Consider the following 18,630-nt stretch of genomic DNA (forward strand, 5'->3'; position numbering starts at 1 on the left):
ATCTATCTTATTAATTCTTTCTAAGAACTAGCTTCTAGTTTCATTGATCTGATCTGCTGTGTTTCTGGTTTCTAATTCATTGATCTCTGCTCTAATCTTAATTATTTCTCTTCTAATGCATGGCATAGGCATCGTTTGTTGTTTTTCTCTAGATCTTTAAGGTGTGGAGTTAGTTGGTGAATTCGGGATTTTTCTATTTTTTTGAGTGAGGCTTGGATGGCTATGTATTTCCCCCTTGGACCACCTTTGCAGTATCCCATAGGTTTTGGACCGATGTGTTCTCATTCTCATTGGTTTCCCTGAATTGTTTAAGTTCTTCTTTGATTTCCTGGTTGACCCAAACATTCTTGAGCAGAGTGGTTTTTAGCTTCCAAGTGTTTGAATTTCTTCCAAATTTTTTCTTGTGCTTGAGTTCCAGTTTTAGAGCATTATGGTCTGAGAATATGCAGGGAATAATCTCAGTTTTTGGTATCAGTTGAGACCTGATTTGTGACCCACTATGTGGTCTATTCTGGAGAAAGTTCCATGTGCGCTCAAGAAGAATAAGTATTCTGTTGTTTTAGGGTGGAATGTTCTGTGTATATCTGAGGTCCATCTGGTCCAGTGTGTCATTCAAAGCTCTTGTTTCTTTGTTAATTTTCTGCTTAGATGATCTGTCTATTGCTGAGAGTGGAGTACTGAGGTCTCCTACAATTAACGTATTGTTATCAATATGATTCTTTATTTTGGTTAACAGTTGGCTTATGTAGATGGCTGCTCCAATGTTAGGGGTGTAGATATTTACAGTTGTTAGATCTTCTTGTTAGATAGACCCTTTAAGAATGATATAGTGTCCTTCTGTGTCTCTAACTACAATCTTTAGTTTAAAATCTAATTTGTCTGATATAAGAATTGCTACCCCAGCTTTCTTTTGAGGTACGTTGGCATGGAAGATGGATCTCCATCCTTTCACTTTCAGTCTGGATGTATCTTTAGGTTCAAAATGAGTCTCTTGTAGGCAGCATATGGATGGGTCCTGTCTTTTTATCCTATCTGCAACCTTGTGCCTTTTTATGGGAGTATTTAGGCCATTCATGTTGAGAGTGATTATTGAAAGATATTAATTTATTGTCATCATGTTGCCTGTGAAGACCTTGTTTTTATAGATTGTCCCTGTAAATTTCTGTTGTATATCACTCTTGGGGTCTTTCTCCTTTTATAAAACCCCCTTTAATATTTCTTTCAGGGCCTGCTTAGTGGTCACATATTCTTTCAGTTTCTGCCAGTCTTGGAAGCTCTGCATCTCTCTAGCCATTCTAAATGACAGCCTTGCAGGATAAATTATTCTTGGCTGCATGTTCTTCTCGTTTAGTACCCTGAATATGTCTTGCTGGGCCTTTCTGGCTTGCCAGGTCTCTATGGATAGGTCTAACGTTATTCTGATGTTCCTCCCTCTGTATGTAAGGAATCTCTTCCCCCAACTGCCCTTAAGATGATTTCCTTGGTTCTAAGAGTTATACTGTGAGTTTTACTATTACATGCCAGGGTATTGGCCTGTTTTCCTTGATCTTGGGAGGAGTCCTCTCTGCCTCTAGGACGTGAATGTTTGTTTCATTCCCCAGATTAGGGAAGTTCTCAGCTACGATTTGCTCAAATATATCTTCTAATCCTCTCTCTCTCTCTCCACCCCCTCAGGGATTCCAATAATTCTGACATTGGAACGTTTCATGGTGTTACTTATTTCTCTGATTCTATTTTCATGGATTCTGAGTTGTTTTTCCCTGGCCTCCTCTTTTCCCTTTTTATCCATTAAATGGTCTTCTAGGTCACTAATTCGTTCTTCTGCCTCATTTACCCTAGCTGTTAGATTATCTAGATTAGATTGGAGCTCACTGATAGCATTTTTAAGTTCTGCCAATTCAGCTTTCATTTCTGCCTTTAGAGATTCTATGTTGCCATTTATCGATTTCTCCATTCTAGCTATTGTCTTCACAATTGCTAGCCTGAATTCCATCTCCAACATCTTGGTTATATCTGAATCCATTTGTAAATCTGTGACATAAGTCATAATCTTTGAGTCTTTCCTATTTTGGAAATAGGAATGACAACTCCTAGTCATTCTGTTGAGGGGTGGTTGAGGGAATGTATAGAGTCCAAATTATTGACCACAACCCAAGCAAGATGCACCCGTTTTCTAGGGACCTTAGGGTTGCTGGCCTCTTGTTTCCCAGACTGTCTTCTGGGGTAGGGGCCTGCTGCACTGTTACTCAGGCAACCCTGTTTGGGCAGAGTTGCCCTGCCCCCTGTGGTGGGGGATGGGCTCAGTGGAAACCAGTTTTGGGGGGCTTTTGTTCTCTGGCAGCTTTCCACATCTCTTCTGAGGGTCAGAGCAGAAGAGACCATTTCCAACCCTCTGCCTCAGAGCAGAGAGATCACAGTCTGTTCTTCAGTGAGCTCTCCAGGCCACATTATCTCCATTTCTGTCTGTGCTGCTATAAACTGCGGCATCCTGGGTTGTGTGCCCCTCAGCTGCACTCCCAGTCCTCACCTCCAGGTCGGGGCTCATCTCTGCCCTTTGTGCTTCTAAAACTGCCAGCCACCCCCAGTTCCCACATGTGGCCCCGCTGCCCTAAAGTCCTTTCCCCGCCACTACCAGTCTGCGAGTCTGTGCCTGGTCCCAGTGCTGGAGGCTATCGCTCACTGGCAGTGTTGGATCCCCATGGCCAGGCTCCCTCCCGCTGCTGTTTATCCTCCAATATCTGCCCGTGGAATCACCGCTCCCTGCTTCATACCTCAAAACCAACCGCCTGTGAGATTATGTTTGTAGAGATCCAGATCTGTCTTCTTACATCTCAGGCTGATTTCGTGGGTGTTCAGAGTGGTCTGGTAGATACCCAGCTCAATTCCAGGGACCAATTGGAATAGAGTTCCCTACTCCTCCGCCATCTTTTCCCCAAAAATATAAATTCTACATTTTAGATAAAACAGACAAATTACCCAAAAATCACAAACTATCAAAAATCACTCAAGAAGAAACAGATAACTTGGATAGCCCTATATTTGTTAAAGAATTTAATTTGTAGTTAAAAACTCTCCCACAGGGGCACCTGGGTGGCTCAGTTGGTTAAGTGTCTGCCTTCGGCTCAAGTCATGATCCCAGGATCCTAATAATAGCAACTTTTATTCAGAAATAGTGAGCTTCAAAGAAGCAGGGAATAAGTGACTTAGAGATCCTGTGACATTTTTTTTTCTACTTTCTGATGTGTCATGAACGTAAGAATAGCTGGGGAAAAGCTTAAAGCCAGATTATAACAAAAATCAGCCTCTAGAGGGTGGTGCTAAAGTGCTCTAGGGCTGACTGAGAGGGCTGGGAAGGCAAACTTGCTCCCCTGAAATAAGTTGTAAACAAATTGTTTTCAAAATGCGACCCTCTTCTGAGGCCCCCTAAATTCCTCTTCCAAAGAGGTGGGAGCCATGCAGATGAAAGCCGGGGCATCTGGTCCTTTGATAGAGGCAATCAGTGGAGTGCTGATAAATGTTTAACCACCAGCTGGAGCCAGACCCTGATCTGCAGCATTTGCCAATTTCCATGGTGTAAATATTCCCACCCAGGCCTGTTTCACGCTCCCAATGTGATGGCCCTGAAGACTCATTTGAGTCTCTCCAGCACACCCCCGGATGAAGCTCAAGTGCACGAGCTCTGGAGACAACACTAGGGGTTCATACTCAGCTCTGACAGTTAGTAGCTGTGGGACCTCAAGAAGGGTTACTGATTCCTCCTTGGGCTCCACATTCCTATCTGAAAAGTAGGTCACAGGATTACTGTGAAGAATAAATGGATACATCAATTTTACATAAAACAGCACATGATAAACGATCAGTAACCATTAGCCATTTAGAGTGATGTTGTTGTTATTTCTGTAACCAAAGCGGAAGAATGACTATGGCTTCTCATATTAAAAGAAAAGAAAAGGCAGAGTAAGTATTACATAAATAATTTTGCAGCAAGGGAAACAACATTTAACTCATACTTAGGTAATGCATCTCTCAATTGTTCCCTATAATTAATACAAATCTTCCTCAACTTATAATGGGGTTACATCCTGATAAACTCATCATAAGTTGAAAATATCCTATGTCCAAAACGCATTCACTACAGCTAACCTCCCAAACATCATAGCTTAGCCTGGCCTAACTTAAACATGCTCAGAACAACTGCATTCACCTACACTTGGGCACAGTCATCTAGCAAAAAGCCTATTTGATAATAAAGTGTTGATTCTCTCATGTAATTGATTGAAACTGTGCTGAAAGTGACAAACAATGGCTGTGTGGGTGCAGAAGGGTTGTCAGTGTACTGTTTGCTGTTTGTCCGCCCTCATGATCCCCAAAGAGGATAGTCCCGAATAACTCCAGCCCGGGAAAAGATCCAAATTCAAAATTCAGTGTACAGTTTCTACTGGATGCGTACAGTAAGGTCAAAAAATCATAAGTTGAACCATCGTGGGGACTGTATATATAAAATTCACCTATAAAAGAGCTCTAGTGTTAGTGAGAATTTGACATGACAGGGTATGGGCAGGAATTCTGATTTCTCTCTATTGCGTCTTCCTGGGAAGAAGCCTGACTATGACCTGTGCATCTAGACATTCATTCAACACTCACTGAGTGCCTATCATGTGCCCCCTGCCCCCCAAGCCTACAGACACACCGGAAGGGAGCTATAGCACCCACGAGGGAACACACAGCCTCTCTGAAGTTAGCCAGACAGACAAGAGATCAGTGATTGGATTCCTCAGACAGTGTCAGGCAAATTCTACCTTGATTCCTCTACAGACGTCGAATTTCTCTGCTCAGTTGGCCCACTGAAAGGATTTTGCTCATTCCGTGTTGTTCCCTCTTTTCTCTAAGACTTCAGATCTCGTGGAGGTTCCTGAAGAACCTGACGGGCCAGGAGGTGGGTATGACCCACGGAAACGCAGCAACAGTGGTGAGTGACCGAGCGGGGGCGGGGGAAAGGCATACCCCCAGCAGGGATGTGAAGGGCACTGCTCATCCTGGGCCGTGGCCAGGGAAACTTGACTTCCAGTTCTCTTCTTTCTCTGCTAGCTCTGGAATTCAGTCTGAGCAGGTGTTCAGTATTCTGGAGGGAAACTGGGCATAATTCCTAGTGGTTCTCCGTGATTTGACTGCAACTTTCCCTGAGTTCTCATCCCTTATGGACTTAGCTACATTGGGGTCTAGGAGTCACTTCTGGATCTTTTTGTTAATACATCATTTCCCCCACTGACCTACATTAGATTAGCAAACCATTCTGGAAAGAAGCCACTCCCTTGCTACAGCTGAAGTACCCCAGACCAGGTGGGTGGTGAGGTTGCCAGGTGAGTACCAGCCTCACACGTGGCTCTTCCCCAGCACAGATACCTAAGACTCAAAAACTGATCTGTATGATCTAGCCAAATATTCTATATAGATGTTATTTCATTTTCTCATGGCTTAGGCCCTTGTTAACAATCATTTCTAGAATTTTTATTGAATGCTAACTACATACTGTTGCTTGCTAACGTTAAGAAAGAACCTCTTAAACCAGAGTTTAAAGAAACAACCAGCCCCTTATGGAGGAATCTTGCCGAGCCTTTCTGATGTCAGCAACTACTTAATCTCCACTCATTTATGCAAAAGGTATTTATGAAGTATTTACTATGACTGGCAAAAGTACCTGAGTCACCAGGCTCTCCTCAGGTCTCTCATAACCTAGCCAAGTTGCGGGTTCTGATTTGCGTTGTTAACCTGGGTTGAATGCATTCTCCTGGTGGAAATTATCCCTGCATGGGAAGCATGGGGATGTGCGGCCTTGGGTAGATTTTTCACTTGGCTAGTCGCCTCTGCCCTTTCCAGACTGGAAGCAGAAGGTCTGCATTCAGTACCCCAAAGCTGCTTTCTCAGCAACTGTCTTATAAGGTATCTCTTCCATTTCCTTAGCTCTAGGAGTTCATTTAAGTCTCTTCTCTAGTTAGGACGGTGTCTCTGTGATTCCCACATGAGAATCCTCTGTGATTCTCCTTCCTAAATAAGCATCAATGTTCACCATGGCCCCCTTGCCAAGCCCACTCACATCTGCTAGAGTGCACTGCTAAGCTAAGGATTCTTTGGCATCACATAGAGAAAACTGCACTTTCAGATCAATGTAAACATTCACTGAGCACTTAGCAGTGTCATTAGAGAGACAAATTAGAGTGCCCGCCACCAGGGGAAACTCACAGCGGGGCAGTAATGCTACAGGGCCACCCAGCCCAAGTCTGTCTAACACCGCAGATACGGCAACTGAATTTGGCCAGAATTCTTCAGCATCTGAGCACGAACGCACCAGACACAGGTATTAAGCCAGATCTTCATGTTAACACTTCAAGTCTGGTCAGCTGCTCTGTCCTCTGAGTCTGACTTCTGCCTACATCCTTCCCTGACACGTCTCACCAAATTGCTCATCACTAACTGCATGGACATATTTGGTCCTCAGCCCCTCCTTGCTCTGGAGGCTGACCACTGGACTTCACTCAGTGGTCACGTGGCCTCAAAGCAATGACCTGGTCTCTCTGCGTCAATCTCCTCATCTCTGAAATGAAGATAATGATAGTACCGAATCCATAAGGTGCTGTGATCATTAAATGAAATAATGAATGTAAATACTATACATACATTGATGAATCTGAAACTTCAGTCCCCTCTGCTGCCTCCAGATGCCTATCGCCCACTGGACACGGCCATCTGAATGCGGAGCAGGCATCGTGACATTAACTCACTCATCATTCACTCACCTACCCACCCACCCCAACCGGCTCTTCCCCGTTTGTCCCTGCTCAGTAAATAGGAACTCCGTTCTGCTAGTCAGTCTTACTCCAGGTCAGAACTTTTGGCATCAGACTTGACTCCACCCTTCTTCTCACGTCTTGTAGCCAATCTGTCAGTAAATCTTACTTTCTAGTCTTCAAAATCATTCCCGGCATATGCCTACTGCTTACCTTTCTGCCTCAGGCATCCCAGCCAGCAATATTGGTGCTCTTGTTCACCTCTTCCTAAGTAGTTAAGGTCTCTGTTTGCCCTGGAGATTTCTTTACTCAGAAAGTGGTCTTTGATAAGTCTTTATGTGAAGGAGTTATATTTGAGAATCATCAAAGTGAAGCATGTTTGCTTGTAATAAATTCATCATAAAGTCATCAAGTGTCAAAGGTGCAACCTAGAGCCTCTCCACTCTCAAGTGTGGCCCATGGACCAGCAGCCTGGACATCACTAGAGAGGCTGATAGAAATGCAGAACCTCAGGCCTTTCCAGAGCTGTAGAATGATAATTTGAATATTAATCTTATTAAAGTTCAAGAAGCAGGATGAGAAGTCGTTTAGTCCAACTCCCTCCCCTCCAATACACACAACACCCATACATACACACACAAACACATACTGTGTGGATAAGGAAACTGAGGCAAGATGTAATACACTCAAAGACACAAAGTTGAATATTTGCCATTTCTTTTATGTTAAGAGGCATTTTTAGAGCCTCATTCAAAGAAATCTGTTGAAAGAACTTAGCAAGCAATAAACCTCTGTAAAGCTTTGGGGATCTATTAGCTATTCCTTTGATCAGCAATAGCTTTCTTTACAATGCACCCTTGGAAGCTGGAGGGATTAATTATGCAGCAGTTTGCTTCAAAACATGTTCTTGTGATTGGATTTAATCCCCTGTCCATGCAGTTTGGGAAACAACGCATAGAAAACACCCTGCTTGTGTGTCCAGGCTCCCACTGGTCTCCCCACAGTCATGGCATGGAGGGTGCTGGCTTTTCAGAAGCAGCACTTGGCTTCCGGTCACAAGCTGTTCTGCATGACACGTTTCGTTTATGTTCTAAAAATTACACAGTGCGTACAGGTGTTGTTTCTGCCAGCCAAGTGTCATGTCAAAATCCTTGAGGAGGATTTCCAAAGGCACCTTGGAAGAGGTTACAGTTCATACTCCCTTCTTTTTTACCAAGCATGCAGTCTCTGTTTTCTCTCTCATGAAAGATGTTGGGCAGGTCTGACTGTTTCTGGTTGTTGTTTTCAACACTATTTGTGGATGCATCAGAAATACAGAGGGGAGAGTTGCTGTCTTCACCTTTGGCCAGAAACTCCACTTGAAGCAATGTGATGAGCAAAGGGAGAAGTAAAATCTAGACTGCCTATTTCAGCTCAAAATGCCAAATAATGACGTTATTGGCTGCCTTCAATAATTGCATTTCAGTGTGACTTCTATGCGATTATAAATTTCCTGGAAGAGAAGCAGAGGGAAGAGAACATAAGTAAGACAAATACCTAGAAATATTCTTCAAAAAGAACTGGGTTAATCACATCCACTGGAGGATATTACAAAGCCCAATGATACCTTACTTTTCACTGAAGCAAAGAAATTTTGCCCAGAAAGGAAAAAAGCAAGCTCGGATTTGGAAAATTTATCCTTGCCTTTAACATGCACTGATTTTATATCTCACATTTTGATTTGTCACCCAGAAAAGGAAGCAAATATTTTAATGCCTTCTTTGACAGATACCCTAGTATCTAGATGTCTCATATCTAGAGCAGGTAAAGGTCTTTTTAAAAGCATAGAGGACTCTCTTTCCAGCTATGTGGAGGGCTGGATGTTTAGAGAAATTTTTTTCTACTTTAGCACACCTAAAATTGCTGGGAAAAAGAATTAAAAAGAAAGTTCCAGTTAATGCATGCCTGAGCTGGCAGCAACATAAGGCAATTCCTTAGAATCTAGAAATGACAATAAAGCATGAATCCAGAGACATAAGCAGGTGAAGGCTATTGTTTATTCTGCACATCCCTGGGGCCTCAGATTGGGGAAGAATAAGCTCCTTATATGGTCAATAGGGAATAAGACCTGGCTAGCAGGCAGAGTAATAGGTTCAATGAGAGGCCCTTTGGGAAAATGCTGATACCCCAAAAGGCACCCTTAGTAGCAGTAGGAAAAAAGAATGCCCTGCAGAGGAATTTAGTAAAGAAAAATGCTATATTGGCCTTAACTCAAGTGGGGAAGAAAAGAAAGAAATGGAATAAGAGCAGGAAGAAAGAAAAAGAGAAAACAAAGGAGGGAAGAAACTCTTAATTTGGTTTAGGGCCTGAATTCATACTACCTCTGTGGACAAAGTAAAATAATTTAAAATTTTAGTTGAATTTCTTTAAAGTGGCCCAGTTGGATAAATGCACCAGACATTTGGCAGAAGTAATACAAATGGCCTCTGGAGGAAGAGAATTTAAACCCAGACCTCAGAAGTTTCCACAAATGAACTTCCAAAGGACATGAGCTAAAAATTGAAATACACCAAATACATGAGAAAATGAGCTACCATGTGTAAGAGCTAGCCAAAACCACCTTTTTTATGATCAGACTTCAGAGATTATATATGTTCGAATTATCAAATAAAGAAATATCTTACTAGGGATGCCTGGGTGGCTCAGTCAATTAAGCATCTGCCTTCAGCTCAGGTCATGATCCCAGTGTCCTGGGACTGAGTCCCACATCAGGCTCCCTGCTCAGCAGGGAGTTTCCTTCTCCCTCTCCTTCTGCCTGCTGTTCCCTCTGCTTGTGCTCTCTCTCTCTGTCTGTCAAAGAAATAAATAAAATCTTAAAAAAAGAAATATCTAACTATATAGTTATATATATTTAAAGATATAAAAAATGGACTAGAACACACAACAAAAGAGTAAGACACTATCAAAGTTGAACAGGCAAATTTTAAGAAAACCAAACAGAACTTTTAGAAATTAAAAAAAGAAGAAGAAATTTGCTTGTTGGATTTAATAGCATATTAGATATAGCTGAAGAGAGAATTAGTGGCGTGGAATACATAGGCAAAGAAATTTCTTACTGTAGAGCCAGGGAGACAAACCAATAGAATTCATGACTTGAAAGAGACACAGAAGATGAGCAGGAAAGTCCAACATGCATCTAATTGACACTTAAAAGGTACATAATGAGAGAATGGGAGAGAGACAATATTCAAGAAGATAGTAGCTAATATGTTTCAAAATTTATTAAAGACACCATTCCTCAAATTCAGAAATTTATACCTAGACCCATCTTAACAAAACTGCAGAATTACAAATGTTAAATGCAGACTGAAAGACAGATTACCTGCAGAGGAATGAAAACTAGACAGACAACTCTTTCTTGTAAGTGACAATAGAACCAAGTAACAGTAGAACAGTACCTTCAGTAATCCAAAAGAAAAGTAACTCTTAAGATAGTACTGTAAATGGAGCAAAAGCAAAACTCTTTCAAAAATATATATTCAGACCAACACTGTGTCTACAGTGCAGTGAAGAAAGATCCACTCAAGAAATTTCAAAATGATATAGTTCAGAGAAGAAAATGTGACCTCAGAGGAAGGACTGAGGAGCAAGGAATGAAGCATGAAGAAAGAACCAAGTGAACATTGGCTACATAAAAACATAACAATGTTAGCAAAAAGTTGTTAATAAAACACTAACTGAAATACTGGGTATTTAAGTAAGAAATGGGCATTCAAAGATTTTCATATTAACTAGAAGGAAATTAAAGATATTCTTTCACTTTAGATTTTGTTAAGTTAAATATAACTCATAAAATTTTTATACTAACCACTAGAAGATTAAAAAAATAGCTTTAGCCATATAACCTAAAAAGAAGAAAGGGGAGAGGGCACAGAAGTAGAAGAAAAAGCATAGAAAATTTGAGACAAATAGAAAATACAAAATAAAATGCTAGAAGAGAATCTGAATTTATCAGTAATCAAAATCAATGTAAATTAACTAAGCCCTAGATAAAAGAGCTTTACACACTGGATTGTTTAAATGACTACTTATAACAGTCTAAAACATGAGGATATAAAAAGTTTAAAAGTAAAAAAAATACATATATTTTAAAAGGCAAAAGATAGATTGTGTAGCTGTATTAATGTATAAAAAATAGGCATTAAAATCAGAAAAGCATTACTAGGGGGAAAAAAAGCATCATTATATGATCATGTCCACTTCATCAGAAGATATAAATTCTAAACTCGTGTCTACGTATATAGCCCCAAAGTGACAGGAACTCAAGGAGCAATTAATAGAGGCATTAGGGAAATTGACATTCCCCTTCACAGTGAGAGGTTTTAACATGCCTCTCAAGTCATTGGCAAAGCAGATATATAAAATGATTCAGTATTTAGAGAATCTGAGGACACATTTGACAATCCTAGTCTAATTGACTTAAAAAGGTCACTCCATCTAACAAATGGAGAATTCACATTCTTTTTAAGGACACGGAACAATTATAAAAATTGATCACCTGCTAGACCATAAAAAAAGCTTCATAAATTTCCACAGAATTAATATTATAGAGAACACACCTTTCTAACTATAATGCAAATAAGATAGAAACCAATCACCAAAAGATATAGAAGAACCCATCATTTCGAAAATTAAAACATACATTCAAAAAGTTCATGTGTCAAAAAAGAATTTATAATGAAAATTGGAATATACTTAAGTCATAATGAAAACACTACAGATCAAAATTTGTGCGATGTAGCTAAATTGAGACTAGAATATTTTGCTTTAAAAGTATTCTATGGGCACCTGGGTGGCTCAGTCAGTTGAGCATCTGACTTTGGCTTAGGTCATGATCTTGGGGTCCTGGGATCAAGCCCCGCCTCAGGCTTCCCACTGAGCCAGGAGTCTGCTTCTCCCTCTCCCTCTGCCCCTTCCCCTGCTCATGTGCTCACTCTCTCTCAAATAAACAAATAAAATCTTTAAAAAATAAATAAAAGTATTCTATTAAAAAATAAAAAGCCCAAAAAGTAATAACCTAAGCATCATATTTGAGAAGTCAAAAAAGACAAATAGAATAAGTCCCCAAAAAGCAGTAGGAAAGCAATAAAAAGGTCATGATCTCAGAGTCCTGAGATCAAGCCCCACGTCAGGCTCCACACTCAGTGCAGAGTCTGCTTGAAGACTCCCTCACCCTCTGCCCTCCCCCGCTCACATGAGTGTTCTCTCTCTTTCATAAATAATCTTTAAAAAAAAGAAATAAAACTCAAAATCACTAAGAATTTTTTTTTGAGAGAGAGAGAGCACGAGCTAGAAGAGAGAGAATCTTTTTTTTTTTTAAGTTTTTTTTTTTAAGATTTTATTTATTTATTTGACAGAGAGAAACACAGCAAGAGAGGGAACACAAGCAGGGGGAGTGAGAGTGGGAGAAGCAAGCTTCCCCCTGAACAGGGAGTCTGATGCGGGTTTGATCCCAGGACCCTGGGATCATGACCTGAACCGAAAGCAGATGCTTAATGACTGAGCCACCCAGGCACCCCGGGAGAGAGAGAGAATCTTAAGCAGACTCCACACCCAGCACAGAACCCAACAAGGGGCTCAGTCTCATGACCCTGAGATCATGACTTGGGCTGAATTCAAGAGTCGGGTTGCTTAAGCAACTGAGCCACCCGGGCATCCCTACAATCACTAACAATGTTTTTAAGAATAAAAGAGATGAAGCGAAAGGCAATAATGAAAAGGGATGACTATGACGGAGATTGAAAGGAAAATAAAAGAATCCTATGACCAATTTCATGCCAATAAATTTTAAAACCTTTTTGAATGGACACATACCAAGAAAAAGATCAATGACCAAAATCTGACTCAGGAAGAAATAGAAGATCTGAGAACTTAAATTTGCTTCTAGTCATAATAGAAAATGAGTCAATATTTTAAATTTTGCACAGCGAAAATACCAGGCCCAGACAACTTTAAAAGTAAACTCAACCAAATATTTAAGGAATGGAAATTTTCCAGATTACGTAAGCTCTTTCAGGAAAATGAAAAAGTTGCAGGGAAGAACGGCTGCTATATTCTTTAACTTAGTTTATCAGGCTAGTCTGTGACCTCAAAACCAATTGAAGGCAGCTTGAGAAAGGAAAATCACTGGCTAGTCTCCATCCTGAATATGGATGCAGAAATCTGAAACAGAATCTTAGTAAACTGAATCCAATAATTTTTTTAAAGATTTTATTTATTTGAGAGAGAGAGACCATTAGCTGGGGGAGGGGCACAGGGAGAAGCAGATGCCACGTTGAGGGGGGAGCCCAATGCGGGGCTCAATCCTGGAACTCTGGGATCATGACCTGAGCCAAAAGCACCTAACCTACTGAGCCACCCAGGTGCCCCCGATAATTATTTTTTAAAAGTAATGCAGAATTAACCGAGTTAGATTTATTCCAGGGATGCACATATGTGTTTGTATTAGATAAGCAAGTAACATAACTTGTACATTACCAGCTTGAAGAAGAAAAACCAGATAACCATCTCATTAGAAAATGAAGTGGTGGACATGGTCTTCACAGCACTACAAAGTGAAAAAGAATATGAAAAAGGAAAAGAAGAAAGTCCTTTGAGGATGTGGCAGAAACTAAAGCTTCATTTGCTTCCGTAACATTAGAAAATATGTCTGCATAATGGATATATTCTCTGAGTACTTGTCCTGGGTGAAATCAGCAACCTAATAATTTTTAATAAAACAAATTTAAAGCACCAAGCAGAAAAAGTATATATTTGTAGTAAAATAGTTACCTTTCTTTATTCTTTTTCCCTCAAATCAAAGTCTTAGAAATAGCCCATAGGAATGGGTTTTTAAATCTTTTTTTTTTTTTTTTGCAGTGGTCTGCTTTCAGTCATATAGTTAAAAATACATTTGGAGTCACTTCAAATAATTTTCGGCATAGTTCACAAAACTGGTACATATTTTGAACCAGATGGCTAATGGATATTCAATAAAAAGCTTAAAATGTGAAATTGCAAAATTGTAAAATCAGTTCAAACTGATATGTAGCCTATGAAGTCTCCCTTTTTTAAGTCCAATCAAGAATTTTCTAGGAACAGTCTCTACGTTTTTCCTGCAGATATTCAATATTCTTTTAGAAGTATCCAGTTTTATATACTTATGGGATCAAATATTTACACCAAGCTCTTAGGGAATCACATAATCCCAAAGAAGAGTATCATTGGCCTCCACTCAGTTCAAATTAGTAAAGTGAGTAGCTGGATATTGAGGCAGACAAGGCCCATAGGATCATTTTCCACTTACCTACAAACCAGAGTTCGTCCAATGACTGCATATTTATGCCTAGGCTTCCAAGGAATCATGGAATTTCATGCACAGGCTCTGGAACTATAAACTGTGGAGAATAGATGTTTACTGAGCATCAGTACGTTTACAGAGGCTCTTGTTCTGAAGCATGTTTTCTGCATCACAGTTATTGAGTTCATTTTAAGGACAGTGGAGATGTCAATGCAGTAACTAAAATAGGTTATAGAGTTTTCTGTGGTGTGTGTCTCCTCCTTTACTGATATTTCCTTATAATCTGAAAGGAGACCAAAGGGAAGAAGAAAGCAGCAATGTGTTCTTTTTAAATGTCAAGTCATCTAGCTGGTAGGTTAGACACCAAAACTCTATTGTACACACTTGGAAACACTTGCCACATTTTTGTTTGAGGCAGATACATGCAGGGGGGAATAAGGCTGTCACGTTGGTCACTGGGGTGAATGTGGCTGACTGAACTAGCTAAGGCAGAGCCCCCCAATACCCATCAGGGATCTCCGCCAGCTGTGCATGTGGACAGTGAAAACTCCTGCCCATTTGGGGAAGCTTTGTTCTTTATTAAAGACCACAGAGTGGCTGCTTAAATGCAAAAGGAAAAGAATTACATATTTCAAAACAAACTAAATGAGAAACCACTACTTGTTTTCTATTGTGAATAATAGTCCCAATGCATTGACAATAAGTGATCCAGGAAATATTTTGAAGTTTAAAACTAAAGCTTTAGGGGTGTCTGGGTGACTCAGTCTGGGTGACTCAGTCCATTCCATTTGGACATAGGTCATGATATCAGGGTGGTGAGATCAAGCCCCACATGGGGCTCTGCATTCAGCACTCAGTGGGGAGTCTGCTTGAGATTCTCTTTCCCTCTTCCTCTGACCTTTCCGCCCCCCTCTCAAATAAATAAATGTGCATAAGTAAATAAATTTAATGTGCAAAATAGAATATAGATATCAAGAAACTGGAATCAAGATATTGAAAATAGATAAAAGAATCTGGTATTTAGAAAAGGTCATTCAAATACAATTTGGCCATCCCTCACTCACTGTTCCATTAACAAATGATTTGATACATTCAACAGATGAATAACATTGTTTCAAAGATGAAGGAAATGCGCTGCCAAATAAGGCCAAGTTGTGAACACAATTGCCAAGTATTCAGGAGGATGCATGCTCGCTGGAGGCATGGACATGGGTGTGGGCATGCAGAGGAGGTGGTGCGGAATGCCACCTGGGGGCGCAGGGGAAGCCTCACGTGGAAGATGACATGAAAGCTGTGTCACTAAGATGAGGAAAAGGCAGTGAGGAGGAGAGTAGAAGCTAGGGAACAGGGAATACATAAAGCCACATCTTCCAGGCATGATTCCAAAACATGGTGACTGGATTCATAAAGCACCTGCTTTTTCTTGTCTCCTTCAGTTTTTACTTATCCAGAAAATGGCACTGACGATTTCAGACACCAAGCAAAGAACATAAACCACCAGGTATTTATCGCTGTGTTAACCTTAAAAAATTGTTTTACCAGCAAAATACAGGCTTATTCAGAAACAGCAGAAAATGTCAATGCAAGACAAGTAAGCTAAGGCAAAACCATAGGCAATCCCACCAAGCAAAGAAGGGAAAAGCTGTTTTATAGAGAAGAGGGGAATAATTGGGGAGACTATTATAAACAAAAAGTCCATTGGAGGAAACTAGGCACGCTAAATATAGTGGATTTTCATTGGCTGAGCCGTTTTCCTTCCCTCCTCCTGCTGGGATAGTAAAGTAGTAGCTGACGTAGTGTCCAGAGCAAGGTCTAAACTGACTACTACGAGTAATAGGGCGTAAGAGCTCCCCCTGCCCAACCTCCTGACTCCATTTTAGTGAGAATTCCCTCTATTAATTGTCACAGATGTCGCAGAAGACAGACCAGGCAAGGTCCTTAGATCACACTGCAGGTCACTACCTAAGTGGGTTGTGAAATCAAGTTAGTAGGTGCTAGAACAGAATAGAGTGTAGAACAGAACAGAAAAGAATAATGTAGCATAACGTGCCATAGCATAGATAGCATAAAACCGATAGATGTCGCTAAACAGAACTATCACAGTGCATCAAAGGTAAGAAGGACAAGTATTGTGTTGTATACTTTTTGTTACCATTGTATATGTTATATACAAATTGATATATAATGTAAGATGTGTAAATTACATAATTACACAATCTATTATGACCATATGTTATAGTATGTAGGTATATATTTATTACATTTTATGCTCATTTATATATAATATTATATAATTATAAATACCTATCTATATAATTAGAACAAGATAGACTGGGACAGAAGTATATAACATAAGGTACTTGGGCTTTGGATAACAGAGTGAGTCATAGTTGTTCACAACTTTTCTTTATGTCTTACATAGTATATGTTTATCCATATTATTATGTATTTAAATATATTATACAATTATACGTTGTATATATAATTTTACATACACATATATAACGTGTTAAATAGTGATATGTGTATATATTGCTTATGTTATATTGTGTATTATAAAATAGTAATATTATACATTTTGTATATTATATAATTTGTGTTTATTATATATTACAAAGTGAAAACATTTATATAGCATTGACATATATTTGGATAATAATAATGGGTAATATTTATATAACACTTATAAGACTCTTGGATAACCTATAAATTGAGGACAACAATGGGGGGCTGTTGTGAGGTTCAAGTGTGCTAATGCATGTACCATAATGCCTGGCACACACAGTAAGCTATCAAAAATGGTAGCTTTTATTACCATTATTGCAAGGTTTCATGGTCAGGAGATGGTGCTTCTTTGATAGAAACTAAATCGGTCTGATGTCAAAAACTATGCTTTTTTCACAACATGCTTGAACTAATTGCCCCTGACTATACCGGAGTCCCTTTGATAGGCTAGATACCAAATTTTAGGCTAACTGATAAAAAGTCAATTTTAGGAAGTGGAAGTTGTTTACTATTCATATGTCCCTATTTCTATAGCGCGAATATTCCCATTCTTGGGGCTAAGCCTGTCACCTTTCGTGAACAACAGTAGCAGAGAAAAAATTTATTTGAAGAATTCGCAGTTATTTCTGACAGATTTCTACATAATTGGTTGTGGTTTCTAATGAAATCAAACTTAGCTAAGAAATTGAAGATAAACCTACGGTTGAAACAAAGCCTCAAATAATAGTTAGATATTTTAACACTCATGATCCGTACCCTAGAATTATATTGCATTCACTTAATTCATTTTCTGTTTTCCTCCTTTATTCTCTCATTTGTCTTTTATTTTCTCTTCCAGGGATCTCTTTCCAAAGAACCATTACAGATGAACACCTATGTTGCCTTGTACAAATTTGTACCACAGGAGAATGAAGATTTGGAAATGAGGTAAAAAAAAAATTTTTTTTAAGAAAAAAGAAAGAAAGACAATTTAAAGCCAGTGTTTTCCATGTGAAAAAAAGAATTCAATTAGTGCTACCTCCTTAATGCTATGGAGCAGTGATTCTCACACATGAGTGAGCATCCAGTGACTTGCCCGGCTGGTGAGCAGGCAGATTACTGGGCCCTATCCCTGCAGTTTCTAATTCTGCAGGTCTGGGGGGTTAGGCTTGAGAATTTGCATTTCTAAGTGGTTAGCAGGAGGTTCTGATGCTGCTGACCAGGGACCCCACTTTAAGGAGCACACTTAGTGCATCATCAGCAGAACCGCCAATGGGTGTTTGCGTGAAGCTTGAGCGTCGAATGCACTTGGCATCCTGTGGGGTCTAACAGGGAATCAAAATCAATTGTCTTTAATGGCCAAATTGACACGTATTAAAGGATCAAACTAAAACCGTTCGTTTATCCTGGCAGCTCCCCACTGCTGCCCGCCCTGAGCTGTGCTTTTGTTTCAGGATCCATCCCACTTCATGGTACCTGAAACACAGGGGAGGATAAGGTGAGCTTTGGGACTCTTGAGCAATCCAAACACAGTTTAGGTTGTTCCTGTTTCAGGGATAGTGAAACTGGAGTCAGCCCTGAGTTCACATGCTACTTGTGTGACCTTAAGCAATGTGTAAACATTTCATTGCTCTGATTTCCTTACTTATAAAATAATAACAATGACCTCTTCACCCTGAGGTATTTTTGAGGATGAAATGAGTAATGGTCATTAAGCATATAGCACAGTTCCTCGTCATCATAAACACTCAGTAACTGATAGTTATTACAATTTTTATAATGTGGTGTTCACTGGCCTATCTCAGAGAAAATGCTTTATTCCTTTCCTCCATGCATGACCCCAAAACATGAGGGTTTCGTGTTTTTTAGCCCTGGAGCAGGAAAGAAGGGGCTGCTTTTCTAGTCAGATGTTCCCTCAGAGATAAGTTCTTTCCTCTTCTGAAGAGAACAGAGAGCTAAAGTAGCACTGAAAACTATTGAAAGGCCAGAGCATTAGGGATATAGCCTCCATTTTGAGGTAGACTCCACTTGTCTGAATATCAT

The 18,630-nt window shown here is 39.9% G+C and overlaps 1 protein-coding gene across 8 annotated transcripts in view; it reads left to right on the forward strand.

Moving 5' to 3' along the window:
- STAC (SH3 and cysteine rich domain) overlaps positions 1 to 18,630 on the forward strand; it is a 157,465-nt gene that overhangs the window by 107,054 nt on the left and 31,781 nt on the right. For all 8 annotated transcript variants that reach the window (XR_004676757.1, XM_034991870.1, XM_034991861.1 and 5 more), the window contains 3 exons: positions 4,891 to 4,969; positions 15,540 to 15,604; positions 17,447 to 17,535. Coding sequence is in view for 7 of the 8 variants with exons in the window: in XM_034991870.1 (XP_034847761.1) it covers positions 4,891 to 4,969; positions 15,540 to 15,604; positions 17,447 to 17,535 (233 nt within the window). In the remaining variant the exon portion in view is untranslated. The remainder of the gene's footprint in view (positions 1 to 4,890; positions 4,970 to 15,539; positions 15,605 to 17,446; positions 17,536 to 18,630) is intronic.

Source organism: Mirounga leonina, unplaced genomic scaffold (genome assembly GCF_011800145.1).
Source record: "Mirounga leonina isolate KUSES-001 unplaced genomic scaffold, KU_Mleo_1.0 Mir_115, whole genome shotgun sequence".
Classification (NCBI taxonomy): domain Eukaryota; kingdom Metazoa; phylum Chordata; class Mammalia; order Carnivora; family Phocidae; genus Mirounga; species Mirounga leonina.